The sequence below is a fragment of the Diorhabda carinulata genome, chromosome 7 (assembly GCF_026250575.1).
Source record: "Diorhabda carinulata isolate Delta chromosome 7, icDioCari1.1, whole genome shotgun sequence".
Classification (NCBI taxonomy): Eukaryota; Metazoa; Arthropoda; class Insecta; order Coleoptera; family Chrysomelidae; genus Diorhabda; species Diorhabda carinulata.
In genome coordinates this window covers 17,372,950-17,400,562 of record NC_079466.1, presented here as the reverse complement: position 1 = coordinate 17,400,562, position 27,613 = coordinate 17,372,950, and the positions used below count along the sequence as shown (strand labels likewise).

At 33.1% G+C, this 27,613-nt stretch overlaps 1 protein-coding gene across 1 annotated transcript; it reads right to left on the bottom strand.

The window, feature by feature from the left end:
• Window positions 1-1,670: 1,670 nt before the first annotated feature.
• Window positions 1,671-5,915, bottom strand: LOC130896158 (mannose-P-dolichol utilization defect 1 protein homolog). The gene is made up of 2 exons (XM_057804053.1): window positions 5,633-5,915; window positions 1,671-5,325 (listed from the first exon to the last, which is right to left on the bottom strand). Exons 1-2 carry the CDS (start codon window positions 5,730-5,732, stop codon window positions 4,694-4,696), a joined length of 732 nt encoding a protein of 243 aa, XP_057660036.1. The 5' UTR covers window positions 5,733-5,915; the 3' UTR covers window positions 1,671-4,693.
• Between the last annotated feature and the right edge of the window lie 21,698 nt (window positions 5,916-27,613).

Genomic DNA, 27,613 nt, shown 5'->3' with positions numbered 1-27,613 from the left:
CTCATCCGAGTCAGTTCGCTCACGTAGGCAAAACAAATTTTTCTATGTGATACGATCACAGTTCCAACCTGTAAATGTACGAGGTGAGATCAAAAAATTAAGTACTTTTCTCTTTGCTTCGTTGCTTGTTTATTTCATCAAAAGTAGAGCAGAAAGGTAATATAAAATATTGCTAAATTGCCTTGGCTAGCAATACCATACTAATATTAAATCTACCTGTTTGAACGAACTATATTTTGTCTACTTTTCAAAGGTCCAGCACGCCCCGATGTAGATATATATGTACAAATCCACAAAAGCTCTGATTGTATGCAGATATTTAATAGGTAAAAATTGAGTTTGTAACCCAAAGATCCTATTGTGGATGTACACGGCAATCGTGAGGAACAATATCTCGTAGATACAAAGACTTGCTAACATACTGCTAACGGCGCCATGAGATTATGCCTAACAGCTGCAAAAAATGGCCAAACCTGCGACATGTCTTAAAACTCCAAAAAAGTTCAGATTTGAGAAAAAATTCACCACACCAAGTTGTAGAAGCAAGTGAGAAATGAACCGAAATGCCATCAAATGGTATTCAGATGGCTCCAAAAGAGCAGACGAAACTGGAATAGAAGTGTACGAGCCTATAAACAAACACTCTGAAAGCCTATGTAAAGCGATAAGCATTTATCAAGCAGAAATATAAGCAATTGGTAAATGTGTCCATTTTGATCAATTTTGGAGTTACTTTGTCATACCCAGGTATTTTTCCATTCTTTGATTCTGTGATCGCATGTTCTATCTCTTCTTTACTAATTTTTATTTCTGATTCTTCCGTTGGGTCAATTTGTACAGTTTCTTCTGTATGTTCTCTCATTGTTGAGTAGTTCTTGGTAATATTTTTTCCACCTCTGTATACATACAAAATTAAGTCTACAAAAAATCTAATAACCGACATAATTCATGTTATAAAAGACACCTGAAAATATTTCCTTAATAATATATTGTGCAACAAGCGGGAAAAGTTCAACTTTCCTCACGTTTGTGGAAGTTTCTTCTTCTAAATAAATTTACCTTTATTAGTTAGTAGATATTCCTTGTTTGGAGCTTCGTTTAAACATCTCTGCTGCCAATATGTTTGATTTTTTTGGGACGTAATTGTCGGACTTTCTTTTCAAAAATGAACGTAATTTCTGATGCGTGGATATATCAATATTATTTTTTATACTGTAGACTCCTTTAAAGTTTTCGACAACTCTTCAAAGTATATCAAAAGTACAGTTTCCGAAAAAGATTTTATTTTTGTATGTCTTCCCCATTCCATAAATTTCTTGTATGCTAATTCATATTTTTTTCTTGAAATTTCCGGTAACAAATCTAATGTTACTTTTGCTGCTTTTTTCGATATCTCTGGCGGAGTTTTATCAAAATCGTCACTACTGTCAGTATCAATTTTATTTATTATACATTGGTATAATTAGGTCCTATTAAAATAATATTTAATGGAAATTCTGATTTTTATCAAACCACAAATGAAAGCTATTTCAAGAATTTAAAAAACTTTCTATTTAAAGTTGACAAAAAAGTTTTTTCAAATAAGGAATTACGGATTAGTTTTGATGATGAGTGTATTTAAATTGATACACTGTTGTTAGAATCCCATAATAAAGGAAAATAAAACAATATTTGTGCTTGGAAAAAATATAATTGAACTGATAAAAATGGATTCTTGTAATAACTTAATTTTAATCTTAGTGTTGCCCTTTGTTAAATATTATTTATAAATATAAAATGCAGTCATTTTAATTGTTTATAATTTATGTGATGCTGACCTTAGCCAATCAAGAAAATAGCCGAAATTACCCGACTAGCTGACACATAAATTTATAAACATCTAAGAAAAGGTACAAAATGCTCCACAAAAGTTAGGATGTTTTATAAATACTGGATTTATATGTATTAACCATTTTTTACCCAGCTTTTTTCTGTATTACACATTGATATTGCTTGTCTGACTAATTTTTGTGTTTTTCAGTTATTTTCTTTTATATTCTGAATCAGTTATTGGATCTGCTCTATTTACATTTTTATTTTGAATGATGCCTACACATAAACTTACTAAGGATGATGCTAAGCTTTAGGAATTCTTGAGTTTGGCAGTTTCGGGAGAGAAGTTGCAAATTCTAAATCATTGAAAGCGTCCATTTGCAGCTTCTCAGTACATTTCAAGGAAATGGAAACGTCGAAGAAAGATTTGCAACTGCAGGACCCCCTACGAGGTACTTCTCTGACTGTCTACTCATTATGAGTCCCTGAATATTTATCAGATTATACAACAGTTTCTATTGTACAGAATTTTGAGTATAGATTAACAATGGTGTACATTTCGCATCTTCACTTAAATAGTATCATAAGTCAAAAAATTTAAAAATCTTATCTCAAATAATATCAACTAAATAGTTACTAATGCGGCAAACTTTCTCAGTTTTTGAGTTATCATCCAAAAAGTGAAAAGTGAAGTTAGAATTAATTTCAAACGCTTATTACTCGATAGTTTGTTTTTTACCTATAACACTATTTTCTCTTATGGTCATAAAACTGTTTCCACTTTTGGAGTGCTATTACCCCAGAAAAAAGAGTGGTGAAAGAAAATATTTGGTACCTGCTTTAAATATCCAAATACCATCTGTTCTATAAAAGGAACAAGAAATGAAAATTGATGGAAGAACAGCCTTATTTCCAGCTGCTATTGTTTTCGCCTTAATGAAGACCCACCCTTGTTATTTCCACTGGAATAACATATTATAAGCGTTAATTGTGGCTAGCTCATCGAGCGATTGGGTTCGGAAATCATCAAAGGAGAGCACAATTAAACTAAGGTGCAGGTGAAAAGTAGCGACGTTCTAGTAGCTTGAGATATACAATAAAGGATGTCAATGGACAAATTTTACCTGTATGCAAACAATTTTTCCTTTCGACCTTTGCACTAAATGAATGGACTGTTTCTAATTGAGTAACGCTTCTAGAAGAGAGATAAGAGTGCAAGACACAAATTCAGACAGACTAGCTAAACAACACCTGATAGTTTTAAGATTTATTGCCAAAATGATTATTGTAGACAATCTATTACAAAAGTTTATATTGAGCCGATTTATGAGGCGGTTTACCGCGAATACGCTGAGATGTGCAGGGAAATCTTACTAAAAAGCCATTTTCTGGATTCACTTGTGACTACATGATCAAAGAAAGAAATATTTAGTTTCAACGGCCAAAAAAAAACGTCACCAAACTCACGTTCAGAAAAAATAGCTAGCAAGAAAAGAAAAGGCTAAGGATAAATTGATGGGTCAACAAGGTGAAACAATTTTTTTTAACGCAGGATGTTCAACCACTTGAAGTTTGTCCTTTTGTAACGCCTCCGCCCTGTATTATGCGACTAAACTACTTTGACATAATTTTACAATTTTCGAATTAAACACACATCGTTATTGCTGTTACTGGTTCAACGAATGTGAAGCAGATTTAATTGCTAATACTTCTACAAGTTGCATAATTGATCACATTCTAGGGCTGGAAGATAAATCAAAACCTATAATTATTTGGAGCGACAGATGTGGATATCAAAATAAAAATGCAGTGTTGTCTAATGCCTTATTAAGTTTAAATGTCCACAAAAATATTTGTATTTATCAAAAATATTTAGAGAAGGGACATACCCAAATGGAAAAATATTCAGTTCACGCACTGATCGAAAGAAAGCTTAAAAATAAGTCAATTTATTTGCCTAGTGACTACTGCGGAATCACTGTAGAAGCCAGACAAAAAGAAAACTATAAAGTTAAAAACATCTCTCATGATTTCATCAAAGACTACTCCCAAAATCAATAATATAATTCCAATAAGCCTGGTAAGAGAGTAAATGATCCGACACTCAATGAAATTAAAGTCATAAAATACAGTCCAGATGGCAGTATTAAAGTTAAACTTGGTTTGCCGATGAATGTGAGAACCTTCCAGCAAGAAAGAAATATAATAAACCTGTCTCTGACCTTAAAACGTTTCCAAAATTAAGAAGCAAGCCATTAAAAATTAAGAAACAAAAATTGGATCATCTTCAGCATTTGGAGGCTGTGCTCCCTAAAGACTATAACTCATTTCAAGATAACTTGCCCATTTCAATTATTTTATTACAATTATCGTTTTAATATTTAGTTTGGAGTTAGCATTAGGAAACAGTGGAACAATTGTTTTAGTTCTCATTAGTTTTTTGTGTGATATTCAATGATATAATTTTTTTGTAATTTTTAATTCTCTTACTTTATGGTAATAGTTTAAATAGTACCAACTCTTATTTATCACTTAAGAATTATATAATTTATTGTAATAAAGATATATTCCACTTCTAGATCATCAAGTATAAATAAGAGGTTTTTAAACAGTTTTATTCCTCTCCTAAAAAGTTGTATTTCAACAGTTACGAGTTATCACATCTTAACTTTCAATGAATTTGAATGAACTATACTGTTTTTTGCTTTCCCTGAAAAGATGCATTTTTTCATATACGGGATATAGAGGTGAGTCCATCGTTATATAAAGAAAAGTATTCAGTAAAACATATATGAACACTTGGTGACTAAAAATTTGTTAGAACACAATCTCAAAATTTACAAATTTCCATAACTTTTGTAGAGCAATATATAAAGCTAACTTAATCCACTTTCCTCTTAGCATCTACATTCCAATAAACAACTAACTGAGTTACTAAAACAGCATTAGCTAAACTACTAGCTATGTAAGTCAAAATGACTATGTTATCACCAGTTTCTTGCATTGAAGTGAAAATTCTAGCTAATGATCCAGCAAGCAACATTACTAAGGTAACTGCTGATAATTGACCAGTGTGCCCATTTTTAAAATTGGTAAAGGCTTGCATAAGCTTACCAACAACTACTAGTAATATATTAAATGTTTGAAGTGACCATAAAATATCTATGGACACCAAACCAAACATCATAATATAACAAATAATTAAATAAGTTATTAAATAAAGAATTGCTTTGACAATAGTTCCTTGATAAAACAATACTAAATATCCTATTAGCACTGTTTGCACTGCTAAAAAACTAGCATCTCCCCATGAACTAAATGGAAACCCCTTGACGAAACTGTATGCCATATAAATTGTAATTGCACTTAGGTCCAGTGTCACACTGAGAATATTTATTCCTTCTCCACTTTTGGCATTATAAATTTTTATTATCTGTGGTACTTTCACTGTTAAAGAACCTAAAATAATTCCCAAACCTAGGCCTTTACTCAATGTTGATAAGAAGCAGGAGCCTGAAAATTAATAAAAGCATCAATGTATACAAAATATACTACAAAATGAAAATGTTCAAAAAGAAAGGTATACATATTTTCAATAAAACAGAATTAAGCAGCTACTATGACCAATATACTATTGTTTCAGGTACTACTTTCAAATTTCTATAATTGGTAATTTTTAATATTGTTGTATCATGTAGAATTGAATGAGTTTTTAGATAAATCTAGTTTCATTATTGAGTTAACCCAACCTCTCTTCTTAATTTTTGATGTAGCACACTTATTTCGTTAATATAATATAATATTGTGTTACTTTACTTACTATCTAGATAATTCATTTCTAAAAAATAATTATCAAAACATTTGGGTGTCAATACTAACAGGGCAACTGTTCTAAATAATTCAAAAGATGTTGAATTCATGTTCAAATTGTTTAGTCAATAAATTAATTGGATTTCAACTAAAATAATATTGTTATTAGAAACTTTCAGTTAAATATTGGAATGCTTGAACTTCAAAAATCTCTAGATGTGGACGATAAATTGTTCACATACTACTTAAGAATCACGGGATCTGTCAGTCACAGATTCATACAAATATCATTTATATTGGTTGTAAGTTCTATATGTTATCAGATTAATTATGATGATTTCTTTTATTTTTCTTTCATAAGTACTATTGCGTTAATTAATGAGCATCTTATACTCTCTATCACAATAAATATAAGACAATTAATGGCACCTGTCAAATTGACTTTGTATCTTTTTTTTCAATAATTGTTTTTATTCTGTATTTTTTATTTCAAATAACCAAGCAGTGTAACAAAGTATAACAAATTGCCAAATATTTAAATTCGTTATCTCCTATCCAGCATTAAGCGTATCTCCCAACACTAAGAATCTATATTTGTCAAAATTTCATTGGTTGAAAAGAAAAGAAGTATTTCAGTATCAAATTCAAGGAGGCGATAGTTAGATAACCTTTAAGCTTGTATATTATCTTTGAACTTTTTATATAATGGACAACCGCCGAATTTCACACGAAACGTGTGTTGGATATTCATTATGTATAGTAAAAAACAAAAGCTTCAAAAAGTTATGTTACAATTTGTAAGTCATAGAATTTTTCAGTGGAGTATTTAACTAATTTACATTGTAGTAAAATCAAAATATTTTATGTGGCGATAGTAAAATATTTGGGAGTGCGTCTCAAGAATGCTTCAAAAGTACATATGATAACTCATACCGCATCAAATAATGAGATAGATTGTCATAGTTTAATCTGCGTTGATATAGTTTTGAAATTTTCGCTTACTTTGACCCACCTCATAACAAGGGTCTTCGTGAATGTCAGTCATGACATCATGAGTGACATTTTCGCCGCGACCCCAACGATCGTAGTCGCTGTGTGAAACGCCCAAAAGAGTATTTTTGGCGCCGTAAACGCTTAGTGAAATGCACCAATTATGTATAGTGAAAACTAAAAATTAAACCATATAGCATTCGGGAAACTCAATTTCTTATCAAACATAAAAATTGCCTAACGACCTTAAACAACGCTGAAAAACTCCTAATGCCAAATGACGTGTCCTATTTGCCATGCGCAAAAATTTATTTATTTTATTTCCCTGTAAACATCAAGTTTTTGTGCTAATTTATTTTCATTATTACTTGCCTGTATAAAGCCACTTTTCCCCTACTGTGCAACTAATAATAACGATAAACAAGTTTATATAAATATTTTTATGAAATTATATATACATAATACACATTCTCTAGTGAATTTTTTAGGTTTGTAACAACTTATACCCCAGAAAAAATGAGAAATTGAAAGCTGTGGATAAAATTAAACTAAAGAAAGGTTATATACTTTGTAACATGTTCAGGAAGAATGTAGGAGATAATTTTTGCTATTGGATAGAGTAGCATAAATTAGCTCAGGTTTATTACCAATACCAAAAACATTAGTAGTACATAAGTTACATGAAATAAGGACGCGATTTTTGTCACAAAATATGATTCAACTATAATTTATAAAAGAATTTCATCCATCTCTCAAAAATCTCTACAAGGTTGTATATATGTATTTGTTTCTTCATAAATTATAATAAAAAGTAAATTGAAAAAATTTTATAAGGATGGGATAGTGTTAAACTAATATATAGTAAATATATGAGTTTTCAGAAATTTGTGCCATAAATTGTTCCAATATGTCTAAAATTTTAGGAAAACTGATAATTAGGAATTATTATCAATTAAAAAATGACCTGGAAGATTATTTGTCTGGACTGCTAATTACAACAGAAGAGATTACTAAAGCAATAAATAGCTCAAAAAACAAGTGTCATACTCTGGAAATGTTTCTGAAAATCATACACTACAGAATTTCCATAGAATGTGAAAGGTTCGTTCCAATTCGGATATAGAAAGGGTCTCGGTACGAGAAAGGCTCTAGGCCCAAACCAAGTACTGGTTTAGAGCTACTACAACCAGAGGAAATATGTAGTTATGTATTTTAAAGATTATGAAAAAGCTTTTGACAGTGTAACACCATAAACTTTTTCAAATACTGTGAAAACTTGACATAGACCAGAAAGATATACGCTGTAATGAAAACTTGTGAAGTAAAGTCTGAAAGCAGATAAAACACGGCTTGGAAATCATTATAAAGATAAAGAAGACAAATTTCGGAGTAATCACCTGCAAATTCGATGAGTTACAGAATGTAAAACTATCATACAATAATGAAGATATTGAACGGGTAACAAAGTTCAACTATCTGGGAACTTGGTTATGTAAAGACTGGTCATCAGATGTAGAGATCAAGTGACGATTACAAAAAACAAGGAGCTCATTCATGAATTTCAAAAACGTGTTGAACACTGAAAGCTAATACCATGATTGGAAGCATTTGAGATGTGGATCTACCAAAGAATGTTGAGAGTTCCATGGAAAAGAAACCAACGAAGAAGTTTTGAGGAGAATAAGAAGACAACGTGAATTGCTGGGCATACGGCTATGGAGCGAGAGGTACCATTTGCTTCAATTCTTCATATAGAGGGAAGAAGGTACTAGGGCAAAAAGAGGATGTCGTAGCTTCACAATATTATAAATTGGACAGGGATGAGAACCATAGTAGAATTAATTTATATTACCAGAGACAGGATAAAATGTTCTGAAGTGATCGCAAGCATCAATTAATGGATAGTAGAAGAAGAAGAATATATTGAGGTAGAGATGTAATGGGTGTCTTATTATCTCGTGCAAAGTATTAATTATTTTGGACATTCTAAAAGTTAAAACTTCAAAGACAGGTTGCATTATAGGACAATATATTTTTCAGCTGTGAGGATAATCCTTATCTGTCATAATTTTTCTTATATTAATGCTTCTAAATGTTTTTATTCGATAATGAAAACAACAAAATTTTTCTGAAGCAATTAGGAAAAAATATATTTTTTCTTACTTCAGATGTTTCTTTTTGACTGATAATGGAGTGTCAAGTTCACCCTTATGATTTTTCAAATAATTGAGCACGTACGGTTTTTTCTCTTCATAATATGTTAAACATTTTCACCACGCTACTATTGATAATGTTTAATTGGTATTAGCAATGTATGCAGAATAAACTGTTCATACTACTGCTAAATCTTCACCCACAATTACACACTGGCGCGCTTTCTGATAACAGAGTTATCATCTTCAAAGGTTGACAGTAAACTGAGTAACTTGGTTATCGACACGTACGTCGGACAGTATAATTGTGAGTGTTAGTGTAGTGGTTGTGTAAACAGAGTGTTTAATATGAATATCACAAACTCCAGAAAGTCCAACTAAGATATATAAGTATATGCGGACTGCTAATTTTAGAATCAGCGCAATTTCTGATAATTACGCCGCATACAGTAATAATAATAAATTTGACTAGGTGGCTAGTCTGTTTATTGATGCCACAACAGATATTTGCTTCAGAAATAACAATTAATAGACGACACTATGTGACAAATAATATTTAGTCTTTATTAAGTTTTAACGAATTAAAATAAGACATTGCTATTGAATTTATACATCAGATTGGAATTTTATTAGCTGATGGTATTTTTTTCAAATTTTTTTGAAGCAATCTATTGGTTATATACTTTAACAAGAATTTTTGTAATCCACTCGTAAATTTAATCAATATTAAAATAGACAACGTGATAATTAGATTTATGTAATTCTTGATGAATATGAGACTGCTGATTTAACCATTACCTCATATGCATTAGTCAACTGTATACAATAATAAACCTTGCATGCTGTTTCATTGTCTGTAACAAGTTTACGTTCATAGGGAAAACAATAACCGGTCAAATTCCAACCAAACAAACCCTCTAACTGAACGCGTGCCAGTCACGTGTCGCATCATACCCCGCATTATAAATGCGTGTGAACATACGTTTGCAAACATAAAATGTAAACGTGGAGATGTTCATTTGTTTACTTCGGTTTATTTTTTATTTGATAACCTTCAGAAAGTCATCACTTTGTTGGTACATATCTAATAAATGAGCGATGTCGATTTATAAGGTGTGTCGTATTTTCGGTAACGAGGGTCTATATTAATAACGTGAGATATGTAAATATTTCACGTCCCTATCTACTAACTCACCAACAATTGTAAATTCTATCTACTCCAAAATACCAACCTTTCTTTAACCTGCCCACTTCCTTTGCCTTCTTCTCTCCCTTGGACCAAAAATATTTCCATATTACGACACCTCACTTAGCTTTACAATAAACATGAATCCCCTAGCATCCATATAGAGAAAGCATTTCTAGAAATTCTTTTTGAAAAATCTTTCGACCTAATTCTCTATATGGATGCATAAAGCTGAATTCGGTGTCGGTTGCGAAGTCACTACAACGTATAGTGTTTACACTGGTAAATTATAGTACAGTATCCTTCAAGCTGTTAAATTTTTCTCTCCGACTCCCATAAAGTTATCGCCATATATACTGACTCTCTTTCTCTCATCCATAGAGTCAATCACAACCATATTCACCGACCATCCAATAGTCCAAAACATTCATGACATCTACTAAACTGTCATTGCTAACAGTCTCTCTCATCTGGCTTTCATCACACACTGGAAACGAATGTGCAGATCGCCATGCCAAAGAAGTCGCAAAGAATCCTCCTGAAATCTCAGTACAGCTGGCCGATGATCTGAAGACTAACTTTAAAAACCTCATTCAAGAATCTTGAGGCGATACATAGAACAAGAGTACTACAGCACCATAAAACATCCATCCATCTACTTCTCACCTGCCCCTAAACTTTTTGAGTAGGAGAGAAGCTGTGACAATAAGAATCAACCACACGAAACTTACTCACGGCTATTTGATGTCGTCAGAAAGTCGTCCTGTCTGTCAAAGTTGTCAAGTTCCTGTGACTGTTAAGTGTTAAGCACATCCTCACCGACTGCCGAGAATTCTCTACCGCATATCAACAGTTTGATGTGAAAACCAACTTCGAGGAGACACTTAACTGCCCGCCCGACAGGAATGAAGAAAATCCTAGAGTTTCCTAAAGCCACAAAGCTGTATAAAGAAAATATAATTAATTTATGTATTGTGATAGATTTTGTAACAGTCCTTTATTTAACTTATGTATCGTATGATTGTTTTTGTGTGCCAATGATCTGCGCTGTCGAAGCACGCTAAACTGAAATAAAAAACAATTCAGCTTATAGTTTTGCTACGTTCTTATAATGAATCACAAAGTGAATGAAATGTTCCAGAGGATAATGTTCTCATTTGCTTTCATGCTGTAGTAGACCGAATTTCTCTCAATTGGTACAACTAAAAATTAGAAGCTCAAAAAGAAATTAGTCAGGTACAATATCGTTAAGTACAAAAATTTTAATCGAGTCTTTAGCGGCGGAAGGACGGTAAATATTAGAGTGTGAGTGACAGATTGTAATTTAAGTAAAACAGATCAAGTTTTGCTCTATTAATAAAGAAATAAGGACCATAATTATATTTCTTTCGTGGTTATTGATGGTGATTGATTATATTAACTGCGTGTTTATAACGAGGAATTGTGAGTGTGATTCGATTTTACAAGCTGAAGACGCAGTAGTGCCGATCTTCAATGCAATATGAATGCAGTGAACCCTATATAGGTGACAGTGGTGAAAAGAAAGATGCTCATAGAGTGAAGTATACATTTGTACAGCAAAATCACGTCTTTTAAGACGGGAAAATATCATTTGAAAGTGGAATCTTTGACACCTCTTTTGCAGTTTTTACATCATACATACATTTCACCATTTCAATTGTACACGGCTTTATGAGCTTCTCTGCTATGGTATGGGCTTCACCAGCCATTGCAATTATGTATGAAACAATATAGGATGCCTCAGTTGCATTTTTGACTTTAACAATTGTTCTCGCTTTCGTTCAAAAAAGTTTACCTTTTTGTTCTCGTATTCTGGATGCAAAGTTTGGAAATGGCGAAGCAGTTTGGCAGGATACATGGAGCTGTTCGGTAAAATTTTATTACATAGAACACATTGAGGGCGATTGTCGTCTACTTCCATAAATCCAAAAGCTATATAATTTTTATCATATCGCCCTGTTTTGTGCGTTGTGTTCATTTGAATGGTGTTCTTTGATATCTTTACTTTACAAAATTTGATTATAAAACAATACCTGCATTGGAGGGTCCAGGCGTTGGTTTTATTGATGTCTTCAAAGTCGTTGAACGTTGCTTTTTGCAACTTCCTGTTTGTAACCAAGTCCATTGCAGATAATTGAACTTTTACGAATAAGTGAGTAATTGTACCTAAATACGATTTATGAAGCACAACTTATTATATAAATACCCCCGCTCGCACCTACAGCTGACTTTCAATGTGTCCGGTAAGATGTAAAAACCATTGAAATGGTTGGCTACTAGGGGGTAACATTTTTTTATAGAGCCCCAAGCAACATATAAAAAATTCAAGTTTTATACTATGACAAAAGTATAATTATAATTTATTAGAGTTTAAGGGCGTCAGCAGGGGTAGCAACTGTCATAAGTGTGTGACGGTGGATGACGAGTTTTCTACAGCTATCTCGAAGAAAATAAAAAAAAAATTAAGCTTTATACTTAGTGGAAAGTAAGATACTATTTTATACACCTTTATTACTTGTTACCTGCACAAGTAACCGCGACCTGAGCCCTATAGCGCCGCTAGTCGTTCTTACCTGTATAGGGGACACACAGACAAATTTTCAGCTTTTACAAAATAAGGAAGGTCTGGCGGTCATGGGCTCTTGAGCTATTAGCCTGCTCAATCCGCAGTAACCTGAGTTTTGGCGACGGGTATCAAATGATTTTAAAATACGAATATAATGATAAAGAATTATATGCAAGCCAGTGATTGAGCCTTGTGCCTTGAGCCTTGTGATCGGCAATTCTCGCAACCGCAACGCTATCAGGGGAACTGGTGTGTGGGGCGGCGACAGTTGGCAAACCACTGTTGTCACCTTAAATAAAATTTCCCCCCTTTTTAAGGAATTTTTGATTGCAACGAGGAATAGGGATTTTTTACATTTCACTGGTAGGAGCCACTCGTGGAGCCCTTCCCCAGGGCTCCGCGGAGCACACTTTGAGAAACGCTGAACTAAACTATTCACTAATAATTAACATGCTAAATTATTTAGATACATCGTTGTGTTTATCTTCACTATCTCGATGTGTTCAATATTACATCAAATTGTTTACAAACTCTACGGCTGCTAGAGACTTATTTAAATAGTATTATCATGTTCCGGAATTTTTTATTACTGAAAAGCTATAGTTTTTCGCGCAAACACACATTAAAGCTTTCTTTGAAATTGTTTTTATAATAATCTATTTTTATACTGAAAAACCGAAAAGTATGAAAACGCAAACCTCAGAAACCTATCAATTACACTGTTCATGGGAATTAATAGTAGACAGTCATTTAATAATCTTCATAGTTATAAAACCATAGACAAATGATACAACCCGTCATATGATCGGATTTAGATATTGGTCTACCAGGATAGAAAGTATCATTATTATTCGACTACGACCCGATTAACTCAACAATGAACCTGATTTGTTTACGAACATTCAGATCATGGTCGGGCTAAACCCATCATAGTTTCCGAAAAGTCTATGTTAAAAGCTAATGCGAATCTAACTTCGGTTATCAGATCCCGTTTTTTTCGTAAACATTGACCTAACCATGATATGTCCGCACAATTTTTCTTTCAGCAATTTCAATTTGGATTTCCTTAAGTGAGAAACAACAGGAAATTTTCCAGTTAAACGATTATGGTTAGTATCGAATTCCGTTTTATATTGCTGGCCTAGTACTATGACAAGATTATTTGATACAAAAGACATATTGCAGCTTATCGTTTCTCTTATAGTTTATTTCAGAAAGGTATAGAGTAATAACACCTCATTAGGTATGTAAAGGGACCACAAAGTGACCCAACGAAGATTTAAGCCACTTTAATAGTTTAGGGTTGATTTCATTGTAAAATTCTTTCTTTTTATCAAGTGCAGGCAGTACCACCAGGGTTGGGGTCAAAATATGGGTTTAGCCTATTGTTATCCATTCACAAACACTGAAAATAGTGTGCCAAAGACGTGCCGGTAGGATAATCGTAAAAAGGAAAGCCGAATCTGAAATAGGATTGGAATTAGGCAGAGGCACTAATAGAAGGTTAAACGATACTTGTTAAACGCAAAACGTAACTATATAATCTACTACCTAAGGAATACCTACACAATATTTCGATATTGAGGTATTAGGCCAGAAAACATACTTTTCCTAATTCTCGTACGCAATTCCTTGAAATTTTAATATTACAAACAATACTATTTCGAGACCTACGCCTATGGCACCGAAATTGAGCGGAACTGGAGGGAATTCCCCATTTTATTACTCTACACCTTTCTGAAATAGTCTATAACAATAACAAATTCTCTTTTCTATTCATAATTAGAAGCAGGACTATCCTCCTCATATCTACGTTTCTTAGACGACAATATCAATAATTTTAATTTCAATTACTCTACGTAAACGATATAACGGTGTACAATAATACCAGTTTAAACTGGCTGTCATCTGTTACACACATTGTCATGTCATGCCGCATACGAGTTGAGTTATGGCCACCATTCTTATATTGTATAAGATTATTATTATTTGAGATCGAAATAAATACTTACTTACGTACATAAAAAATAACTTTGAAGATAGTACTCGCATATCATGTTACTTTAGTTATAAACTTACCGGTAGATTATATCATTTGGCACATTTGATTAAGTATATATGTCTTTCAAAGCCCAGATTAATGTTATAAATGAATAAATATATTTCATTTTATTTTTCTCTCTTCGAAAAACTACAGTTACTCTGAAAACTTCAAAAACAGTTCATTTCCGTTTGTTCCTACGATCACCGTCAGAGAAATAAAATAGAGAAAACTTCGTTCATCAAACATTTCCCTTCCAGCTCCTTAAACCACCCTAAATCCATTATACCTCTCTCTTCTAAATATATCACAGTAATCTACGTTGGGATTTTCTTTTGTTCTGATAATTGAGGCACGGTTACCTCTGTAGGCGTGGTTGCAGGCGTATTGACTTCCTTCCTTCCGGTATTTCGCCAATGAAACACACTTATTACGTAACTATGGATACGGATCGTGTTGATACACATGCTCGCCGCCACGCCCGTCTCCAAATGCTTATTATGGTGATCGTAAGAAGTTTCAGTGCCTATAAATTTGGACTTTAATCAGAGTGAGTTGTTTTCAGAAGATAAATGAACGGCTCTCCAATAGATTATTCAAGGCGTAACGTATTTTTATTTTTGTAATAAAGAGCTTGGATTGAGTCAATGATCGTCGAGTCTGGATTTAATTAAATTTTTCAAATGAAGGTTACTGATAGTGTCCTAATAATCAACAGCAATTGTTTTATTATTGCAATCAATAAGTTTATAGAGTAACGAGTGGACCAACTAAAAGAGTGACGAGTCATCCAATTGAAATCTTTATCCCTGAATATTTCGATTTCAAATTTCAAAAATACTAAAACAAATCAATTGTATTCCAGAGGGTGAAATTTCATCGCATTGTCAAACTTCTCTATTCATCCCTATAGAGTCTATTACCAACTATTGGGAAACCTGAAATGGCGAGGGATGTCAAATGATTCAGTAATGTGAATAGTTTTCCATTGTCTATACGTGTTTGGTTTAGAAGGATTCCTTAATACGAGGATGGTTCCAGAAGTTTTTGGTCTGACCTAGCGATGGGGGTAGTTGCTTGAAAATACCACTATTTTAGCAAGTATACAATTTATACAACATATGTTTCAAGTTTGAAGACGACATGTTGTTTATTATTGGTTTGGTAGCCATCAATAGTGAACGTTTTCAGTGTAAACATGGAAAAAATTGGTCATCGTTATGTTTTTTTGCTTTTGTTTGAGAGACCTCAGCCCAACATTTGAACTAGATTCTACTCTGAGTGAAACTGCTTCTTCGTTTTCAATAGTTGATGGCTATTTTGAGAAGATTAACGATTCTTATTATAAAAAGTGTATCAAACTCACTGAACATTGCTAGGAAAAGTGAATGGAGCTTGAAGGAGATTACGTTCAAAATTTCATGTTTTATTTTCTAGGCAAGGTATTTTTGGGATCATCCTCGTATAAATTAATGAATTTCTTTTCTAGTTGATAACTTTTTTCGACAACCCTTAATAATTGTTTTAAATATAAAAGGCACCTGCAAGAATATAATTTAATGTAGAACTCAAGACTCAAGATATTTGATTCACAAGCTACAATTACATCAAAAATTGTATATATCGAAAGCGCAATGTCAAAATTATACTCAAAAAATGGGTTAGCTAGCAAAATTACATTAATTAGTGTAAAAATGAGCCGGAGAATTGAAAAACGTTATGAAAAATTATTTAGGTGACGTTCTGTATGTGCAGACATTGCCATCATAAAGTTTTACAACTTTAATGGTAAACCTACTCAGAACGTGTGTTATTTGATTGTTTATAGATACTTGAAATATTCATCTTAGTCAAAAAATGGAATTAAATTGGGAACATTTTCATGCATAATTTTCTATGACTTTCGACCAGCATTTGCTTCGACTTTTGGTGCCGAAGCCACCGTTAAGGATGAATTTAGTGAAAGTCTTCTAATATCGGCTGTTGAGAAGTCGTCTTTAAGATCGTGAGAAGCAACAGATCATAGACCTATGCATATAAAACAGAAACTAAACAGCCAAAGCTGGTCCCGCACGGAGCACTTCGAAGCAAATGGTTGCCTAGACTTGTCGCCACCGTTTCATTAGAGCAACATAGAACTGTCAACTCTGAATGGTACATCAGCTTTTTTTGCCAGAAGTGTTGAAAAAAAAATCAGGGAAACGAACCATTTTCCAACATGTCAATGCGAGCTCCTACACATCAGTTCAAACAGAAACGTTTTTGAACAGTGAAAACATCGAATTGATGGGTCATCAGCTGTACAGTCCTTTTTTGAACCCACCAAGCAGCTGATGCGTTGAAATCACATGTTTTGAAGGTACCTCAATCGGAATGGAAAAAATGCTTCGACAATTGATCCAAACGTTATTTTATGAGGCCTTGATTGGGCCGAAGTCAGACGACTTCAAATTGGATAAATACACGAAATACAGAAAAATACTTTTTGTTGATTGTGCTCCGGTCCGTGAAGTTTTGTTTAGCGTTCCTAAGATAATTGTAGGATTTCTCAGCACAAGCTCCGTCATAAATAATCTGAAGAATATTTATAAAAATGTTGGATACCAATAAATAATGGAGCTTTCTATAACTTTACTTGCGAGTAATAATATATTAATACTGATAATTAATTTCTGATTCATTTCACACTCATATTCCAGATTCTACTTATCTGAAATTAGGTATACCCTATTAAGAGACATCTAGTTTCGATTTATTCAGTTATAGATGTTCAAATAACTTCACTCACAGAAATATGTGCATCAGACGCAGGGTGCCGTCACGAGCTAGGAACTGAGCACGGTCTTATATACAGGTCTGAAAACCAAGTCTAGTTTCTATGGAGCGGCGTGATTCTCTTGTTGTCCGGGTTTTAAGTGTTTAAAATATCCATGGCGCGGCGTTGCTATTCAGAGGATGGTCGTGGGTAGGGTAGAGATGAGAATTTTGACACCTATACTACCTAGAATCGGCGAGTGCATTATACAGTCAAATGATAAAAAGATAATTTTTGAGATATTTCATATCGACATTTGTATCAAAGAAATAATGCGTTCGCAAATGACCGGTATTGAATAAAAATTTGATTCCGATATACGGGGAAATGACGAAATACTGGAAGAAGCCTCGTCTTCAAAATCCAGGGAGTATAAAAATGTTTCAGGTATACAAATAGCGGTAAGCTAGTGGGTTCATGTGAAAATAGATCTTTTTAGATGTAAGTGATGAAAAATTAACATTCATAGTTAAAAAAGAGGAGCATTTGAGCGAATCGGACTCCAAATATGAACCAGGTAGACATAGTTGTATAATGATTTGAAATGTTGTGAACACCCCTCTCTTCTAAGCTTGCCAAAGTAAGGAAAAGAGGTAAATATTACTCAAATACTTTCATTGAATGTCGTCAAGACAGACTCATTCATTTCATAAAGTGACTAGAGAGAGAGAGAGAGAGAGGAAAAGGAAATCCTTTGTTATTATTATTATTAGAATAAGAGTCGTAGAGTAGAAGGCACTTTCCAGTAAATATGCCCTCAAATTATTGAGGAATTCGTGAAAAGATGTTATAGATTTAAGTTGAGTTGGAACATGATTGTGCATTTTTTTACATTGTAAACATTTGAGCCCTTAACTAATTCTGAACGTGGAGTAGGTTGGTAAAGGTCGTGCTCCACGTTCTTAAGTGGATAGCTGAGCAACGATCTTTCTAAAATTGAAGAAGCGTGCTTACGAATTAGGTAAACGGCTTCAAAGATGAATAAGGAAGGAAGAGTCAGAATTTTTAATTTCTCAAAGAAGTTCTGGCAGTAAGCCCTGGTGTTTAGTCCAAGTAAATATCTAACAGCTCTCTTCTGTAGTTTGAAGATTCGCTCAAATTGAATCGCACCATCACGTACACCAGAAGGGAAGGAGATGCGACTCAATAAGAGCATAAGAAACTGTTATAAAGGTAAATAAGTTCAGTTCTTTAGACACTAATTTTAGAGCAAAGCTGAAACTTAATTTTGTAGATAAAGCGGCAACATGTAACTCCTATTTCATAGGATTTTTCACAAGAAACACTAAGAACTTTACAGATTCAACGCCGTCAAAAGGGGTGTTATTTGATACAAAAGGTTGCAATGTATGATGAAACTTTAGTTTAGACACAGAAGATGAGAATCGCACCATGATTTAAGAGTGATTATGTCACTAGATATGGTCTTATGAAGTACCATGAGATCAGGGTTGCTCCAAGAGAAACTAGTGTTGCTTGTAAATAGATATATTTTACCACAGATGTCTAGATACGCGATGTCGTTTATAAACAGAAGAAACAAAATTGGGCCTAGTACTGAGCCTTGGGGCACTCCACATTCTAGGAGCTAGCAAGAAGACAACGTTGTATCATCCCTTACAAGCTGACTTCTGTTGTTAAGTTATGACTTAAACCATGCGAGAGGTGTTCCCTTGGAACCATTAGAAAAATCACAAGAAGTTGTTGCAGTTGAGTGATGTCTGTTTAATCAGTGTAAACATTATTTAGTTGGGAGAATACAGCATCATTTGTGCATTTGTGAATTAAAAACCCAAATTGATAGGTAGTAAGTATTTTATATTTAAATAGAAATGATAAAAGCCTCTTTTTGATCAATCTTACTATGATCTTAGAAGAAGTGTAATTGGGCCATCGTTTGATGCTTGATCTTCATCTCCTTACTTATACAGAGGGATAATTATTGCCATCTTTAGTCAATTTGGAAATGATGAAATGTATATTGAAGTGGTAAGGTGATTTAATATTCATTCGGACAGAGTCGAAAACATTTCTAAGGTAAGTCCATGAGTACCAGATTAGTATTTATTTCTCATGTCATTAATTGTACTGCGAAAATCTACTAAAGCTACGGACATAGAGAAAAAAGTTGAAACACAACCAAGGCAAACATGAACGAGATTAAAAACATACAGAGAAGGAACATGAAATTTCAATTTTGAAACCTAAAGACCAAAAGCTAATGAAATAACTTCAAGAACATTAAACACCTCACAGTTTATATCAAAATATTACTCTAGTAAATAAATTATTTACTCTGACGATATTGTGTGATGGCCGATTCATAAATTTGACTTTCGGTTTGCCGTTGACGTTTGCTGTTACAAAATTAAACACATTGAAATGCATAAGACCATTCATAGTTGCCGTTTGATGACGCCGTCTGCCGTTGGTGACTTTCAACATAAATTTATTCTTTTACTGTCGGCCGTTCTTTGCAACTTTCGTAGTAGAAAAGAACAGATCACATCCGTTTGCGTTTGCCATGTTTGCCCCAACAAAAAAACTCTTATACCGGATTACAAACAAAAACGCCAAAATATCACGAAAACAAAAAGCAAACCGCACGTCAAAAAGAATAACAGAAAAGTTTATGAATTGGGTATAGAATTTGCTACGAACGTCAAATGGCGAACGTCACCCACGAACGGCAAGGGCAAACGGAAAGTCAAATTTAAGAATTGGTATTAATTCTTAGTGAGGTGAAAAATGCTATAAATTTATAACAAAAGGATTGATATTTCGTCTATCAATGAACAAATCTAACAAATTATAACTTCATTCATGAATACAATACAGAAATGCTTACAATGAGCCTTGAAAATATTGTGATATCACATGATATTTAATTAGATTGTGCCTATTAAATCGAGGTATATCTGGTACATAATAAATCAATATGGTTGTTAGTATCTTCTAAAATTACTGTTATATTCTATATCTATAGCGATTTAAGACTACCTTATATTAAAAATTTCCGCATTATTTCCTCCAGTAGATATTTTAACGTGAGTTCAATCTATTGCTTCAATACACTTAGGAAAACGACTATAAAATTCTCCTTAAACCTTTTGCGGCTGCTGCCCAGTTTAGAGCCACACTTTTATAATCTTAATTTTCTTTTCTTCTTGACAATCAATATGAATATGTTTTTCCTGATGCTCTCTTATATAAAGTCTTTAAAGAAAATATTTGAAGTTGTCTCATCGAATACGTTAATTCAATGGCTTTCTACTCTTTCCTGATCGATGAAAAGAAACGGTTAACCAGGCATTCATCGACTATACGCTCATCTTTCTCTATTCGTTTCCCTTTATTCAATGTAGATATTTCCAGACCTCCACCAGAGCCTGGAAATCCGATGCCGGAAATATGGCAGTGATTTGCTTCCACTTCCGGTACAACTTTAGGAATATTTCACTATTATTTACGAGCACAATGCAGAACGGATTCCCGTTCTTTGTTCGCATACTACTGACAACTTCGTTATTCGGATTGTTGATATGCTTTTTTTTATCTTTCGAGGATTCGTGAAATTTTAAATGGGGTATTATGATTCAGATATTTTTATTCACTTAAGAACCCTCACATACGCAATGAATAATGTTTTCTATTCGAAGAAAAATCAGTAACTACGAGTATATTCCTTGGAAAAAATCAAAATTTATAAGGAACTACATAGATTAAATTTTTCGACTGAATTAGATGCAACCCTAACTGTGTCAAGAAGCAGACCTTAGTTTATATAGAGCAATTTTTTAGCATGGTTAAATCACTGGAAGTATTAATTCTGTTTTAGTTGTTCATGACATTTTTGAAAATTGAAATATTGCGAATTGTCTATAGTAGTTAGTGATTCATAGTTTTCTTATGTGGAAACAATACACACACCAACCACAAACCTTTTACAAGTTTTTTAGTAACATTGCAGAACACCTAAAACTTTTCTCAATTGTACTGAAGGAAGTAGTCAATCACCACTAGTTCAAAAGATAGATCCTTTTGACAATCATTAAAATACTTTAAAATACTTGGCTTAGATCATAGGCGTAAAAACTATTTATCACTTGTGATAATCTAACTAGATTTTCTACTCTAGTCTAAACCAAAACTTGATGCAAATTTCTTGACTGATCCTTGTCCTGTTTACTTACTTTCCTTATGGACGCCGTAGTTTGTGAAAATCCAGCTTTCGAAAACGTGTGTGATCCAAAGTTTACATTGCTACATGTATCAAAAAATTCATTCTAAAATTATAATTAATAATTTTTTAAATAAATATGAAATGGATAGATAATTTCCAACTATAATTACACCTCTGCACAAAGGAGGAGATGAAAAACTAGCGTCGAATTATCGCCCAATTGCAGTCCTTCCCACTTTACCTAAGATTATAGAGATATTAGCCGAAAAAAGGCTTTTATCATTTCTGTTTAAATATAAAATACTCACTACCCATCAATTTAGGGTTTTTAAGTAACAAATGCACAAGTGATGCTATATTCTCCCTCCTAAATAATGTCTACTCTAGCTTAAACAGTCATCACTCCACTGCAACAACTTCTTGTGATTTTTCTAAGGCTTTCGATTATGTTAATCATAATATTTTAATTAACAAATTGCAGTACTACGGTTTCAGAGGAACACCTCTCGAATGGTATGAGTCATATCTTACCAACAGAAGTCAGCTTGTAAGGGATGATAAAACGATGTAATCTTGCAAGCTAATAGAATGTGAAGTGCCCCAAGGCTTAGTACTAGGCCCTATATTGTTTCTTCTGTTTTTAAACAACATCGCCTATATAGACATAATAATAACACCACCAATGACATCGTTGAATCTGTAAAATTCCTAGGGCCTGTTGTGGACAATTCTAAAAAATTAAGTTCCTCCTGTATTGCAGTGAGATCAGTTTCCAAAGAACTGAACTTATCCACCTCCTCAATATTTTATTTTGCCCTTATTGAGTCGAATCTCCGATATGCCCTTCCTTTTTGGGGTACGTGTTGTGCGACTCAATTTGAGTGAATCTTCAAACTACAGAAGAGAGCTGTTAGATATTTACTCGGACTAAACAGCAGGGCTCACAACTTCTTTAAAAGAACAAAAATTGTGACTCTTCTTTCCTTATTCATCTTTGAGTCTATTTGACTAATTCGGTGCTCGGCTATCCACTTAGGGATGCGGACCACGACCTCTACCAACCTACTTCACGATTAGAATTAGTTAAGGGTTCAATATTTTACAATGCACAAAATGCACAATCATTTACCAATTGAAATCAAATCGATATCATCTTTTCCTGCATTCCGCAATAATTTGAGGGCATATTCACTGGAAAATATCTTCTCTGTAAACGACTATTCTAATAATAATATTTACTTCCGGGCATACTGCATACTGGTTTAATTTTACTAGGGACTTATATACTAATTATAACCTATTACTATTCGCCGTAATTTTGTTATTCATGGTGGTAATTGTGGTAATTTTCACAAGTAATATCTGAGTATTTTTCATAACTGATAATTTGCAGTTTCCCTTTGCTAGGCAGAATTCATAATTATACGGTAGACAAAAATACAAAAGTTAGTTATTTTAACGTTGTATCTCTATCCACTCTTAAAGGTAAATCGGAAAAAATTACTATACATTTCTGCTACTTTTGTTGATTTTTTGCGGGAGTTAATGAATTAAATTTGATCGATAAATGGTGTTATATTTGTTTATTTCGAGATTTCCTTTAAGACTCTCGTTTGTGGCATGAAATTCCTTTTTTGCATATTTGAAGCTAGAATATACTCAAGAAGTCCAGAGTCCAGACAAAGGAAAGGATGGTTAGCAAAAAAAATGAGAATAGATAAAAAGGTTTGGGCAAAATAAAACTGAGTTAAAGAGAGAGCTGGAGAAATCACTAACATATGCTAAACAACTCTGTAGAGGTACATGGTATAAGTGAAAATTAACTAATAAAAAATGTGAGCACAAGCGTTCGTTTGTGAATATTGCAAATACTTTCACTGATGGAGGAAAATTTATATTACAATGATAATATACAGATATACTTACTTTTAATACGTTCGATAGCAATTTGTTGGTTTGTTCCTGTTGTTTGGCTAGAAAGAGAGCGGAAAAAGAATACCAATATACTTAACTCCACTTAACCATCATACCTGTAAGGGTACACAGTTAGGAAAATATTTCGTAACACTTTGATATGTGACTTTTTCAAGCTTAATCGTTTTCTAATAATATACATGCGTTATTAGAGAAAAGTATAATAAGCCGGGTGAGCCCCTTTTATTAGATTTGGCACGTTGTAGTAACATTGTGGGGGCCAACATTAAAGGATCAACTTGCTCCTAAATCTGTTGCGTAGGGTGAGACAAAAGCCTTAAATATATTATGACGCATGTACCGACTAATAAATGAGGCCTTAAATGTCCCATAAGACTCGTATAGTTTTAATTAACTTGTCAACGGTGATGTATCCCTTATCCCCTTAAATGAAATTGTAGGAAGTTCGGATCTCTATTTGATTTGTCATAGAATTGTTTGACTTTTGGATTTGGTAATACTTATATGTTTTTATTCAAGTTACAGTTGATGATAAATTTCAATAAATGACTCAAAATCTTGTACATGGCTGATTGATATAAGTGTGAATTATCATAAACCTCTTATTTAATATATTTGGTGATGTGGAATGAATACTTGTTTAACTTAAAATTCATGATAGCAAAATTTTTGGAACAATGTATTATATTCAGGATGGCGAAGAAGAAAAATAGTAAATATTGACTATTTGTATTTTTGCATATACAACATAAAATCTAAATGAGAAAACCATAAAGTATCAACCAATATTAATTCTAAATTGCATTGAAATTGCAAGAAATCACAATAAAAAATAGTAAACTTGTTGAAAAAATAGTATACTGGATATTAGGTAAGGATATTTAAAAAGTAGACACCTTGACTAGTAAAACATCAATTTACGTAACAAGTCCTGAAAGGACTGTTTTTTCGGACGAGTAGACAAGATTCTAGGGCCAGTTGCAGGCGAGTCCTGGTAGTCTGCGAGACCGAAAAAACGATTTCTGGTCGTAAATTATATTTTCGGCAACCATGTAGATCAGTTATAAACATTAAAATAAAAATCAGTCAAGCACATTTCTCCATATTATTTATTTATGGAACACATTCTTACATTCCTAACTCTTGGATATATTAATATTTATATTGAAATTTCTGTAAAGGATTCAATTTATTGTGATACTTCCACCATTATCAGCAAACAACCTCGCAGAAGCTCGACGAAGACCTGAGTAGTTTCTAAAATTTGATAGCCTTAAAAATTCTGCAATTTTTATCCCAAAATTTTCAAAACTGTGAATACAAATAGGATAAATCGAGCATTTTTCTTTTGTATAAATTATAAATAATTTGTGTGAGCAATATAGGATGGCCGTAACGACAAATATTGCACTTAAAATACCAACTTTTCTTGTCCTATTACATATAACAATTTTTTTAATGTTTTCGAATCTGGTATTTTTATGAGCTTCATGTTTTCCTTATCGTTTATATGATTGTCATCTTTGTTAGTTCTTACCGTCTACATTCACTCGCTAATCTAATAATTGTTGCTGCCTGGAAGAAAAAACAAAGGTTAGTGATAAAATAGATCTAGACTAATACATCCTAACATTATTAAGTTATTAAGGAATTATCGGAAAATGGAGATTTTAGTAAAGCCAACTTTATTTGCTTCTACTTTTAATAAAATTAAGTTTCAAAGTAGCTAATATTTGTAACCAGAAAGGGTGGTAGTTAATTTTTTTAACTGGATAAATTATGGGGGTTAACTAAGTCTTCTGGATTTAGTCATCGTATAAAAGAAAAATGAACAAAAAACTATACTATACAACACACATCGGGAAGTTAGTAATGTATTAAGACCGCTATTTTTTGGTTTTCATTTCTGAAAAATCATGATTCATATAGGCAACTAGCTAATGAAGAGCCATAAAGCCGATTTTAATAGAGCCAATACCTTCCTTTATTAAAAAAAGGAAGTAAGCAGTAAAGCATTTTAATAATCGCGCCTTGTCCGCTTGCGTACCTGTCAGTCATATTTCGATAATTCCCTAATAAGTTTTAAAAATATAATGCGTAGCTAGAAAAATGAATATATTTATTTTAAAACGCAGAAATTTGGTATGAAAAATATAGTACTTTCGCGAAATGATATTGCATCGTAAAAATTTGATATTCTCAACATACAAACCATCAACGGTCTCTTCGGTCACACAAAATATGAAGCTTACATCATTCAACATATTTTTGCGTCTTAGCATTTATAAAGAATTCCTATATATTTAGCCTTAGAATTTTTCAACGACATCCAAACAATACAGTTACACGTGTTTTATTTCCTTTTGTATCCCCAGGTGCTGGACGATAAGTAAATATTGATCTCCTCGCTAACTTCTGCACCCAGAAAATGAGAACTAACTTGCGTAAAGTAAATGACAAAACACAGAAACTTCAGGCGGAACCGCCGGAAGCTTAATAAAAGAAAAGTCGAGAAACAGAAAATGGACAAATGTTTCTTTTAGAATTATATTCTTATCAATACATGTTTGAGAAGACGTTAGTATTGTTATTCCACACAAAAGTTATAGATGGTAGTGGTGTGTATTAGATAGGCGCAACAAACATATAATAAAAGATTACAGTTGACCTGAAATTCCTTCATTGGAAAATCGCACATACCGCAATAGGGCTGTTGTAATACAACTAATAGTCCGGTCAAAATAGACCAAAAAATAAGAATCAATAAATAATAAATTCCCATCAAGCTGAAAATCAGTAAAATTGTTTAATATACAACAGAAAACAAAATTTTAATGTTCCCCATCATTTCCGTTGATAGAAATAATTTTACTCAAGGTCAAAGGTCAAAAAAATGAGTTTTCACGATTATCAGCAAAATGGTGTGTTTTATCATAAAAATACATTAGACAAAATTGTAGATCATAGAATTATTTACAAGAAACGGATCAATACTTTTTTCCTACGAGCCACTGTTTCTGAGATATAACGATTCAAAAAGTTGTAAAAGTTATGTTTCAGATTTACTTTCATATTCAATGGCTATAATGATTGCACCAGAAATACCAAAGCTGCAGAACAACATCCGCGAACTTTAGCCACTGAACAAGGCTATTAGTTCCAGAGCTGGCTACAAAAAACAGGATCGATAAAGTACGCGCTATTTCAGCTTGTAAACTGGCGACTCCAGCTTAGTACATCACCAAACGCCACTTCTTAAGATCAGCACAGGTCGGATATGAAAATGCCAGCCCGTTTTCCGAACGAGAAAATTGGCAGAAAAACCTCATAACGGACGTGCGCGAAACCCTTTGCAACGTGCGGTTTAAGCCTCAAATAAGAGCGGAGTAATAGCGCAAGAAGTTTTGAAGGCCTAAAACCCTCGTAAGAAGTGCCGGAAAACTCATCTGAAAAACCTCATAACGTGCGGTTTAAGCCTCAAATAAGAGCGGAGTAATAGTGCAAGAAGTTTTGAAGGCCGAAAACCCTCGTAAGAAGTGATCGAAAGTGCCGGAAAACTCATCTGAAAAACCTCATAACGTGCGGTTTAAGCCTCAAATAAGAGCGGAGTAATAGTGCAAGAAGTTTTGGAGGCCGAAAACCCTCGTAAGAAGTGATCGAAAGTGCCAGAAAACTCATCTGAAAAATCTCATAACGTGCGATTTAAACCTCAAAATAGTTATATTAGCGTATCCACCATTTTTTAAACTACTGAAACTAATTTTTTTTCAATTATTTCTTTTTCTGTGTATTTATATGAAATGAACACTTAACCTTCATTATACAGAATTTTATGTTGTTCAATGGTTTATTATTTTGAATCAAATGAATTGAAAATAGTGAGGCTTGATCTGAACGATGTCAGCCAAAGACAAACACCACTCTGGTAAAGTATAATGCGAATAAAGTTAAATTTGTGATAAAAAATGGAGACATTTAATTTTTTTAGTCGATTATGATATTTAGCAAACTTTCTACATTTCTACTTCATGATACTGTATTAGTATTGCAAATAATAAAATTTTCAGCACGAGATCAAAATAAATATGGGGTGATGTCTAT

Bases quoted from the DNA above. Each gene is read 5' to 3' on its own strand.
- LOC130896158 (XM_057804053.1), bottom strand. From the start codon at position 5,732: ATGAATTCAACATCTTTTGAATTATTTAGAACAGTTGCCCTGTTAGTA. The intron at 5,326-5,632 runs GTAAGTAAAGTA...ATTAATTTTCAG, and splicing joins AGAAATGAATTATCTAGATA to GCTCCTGCTTCTTATCAACA.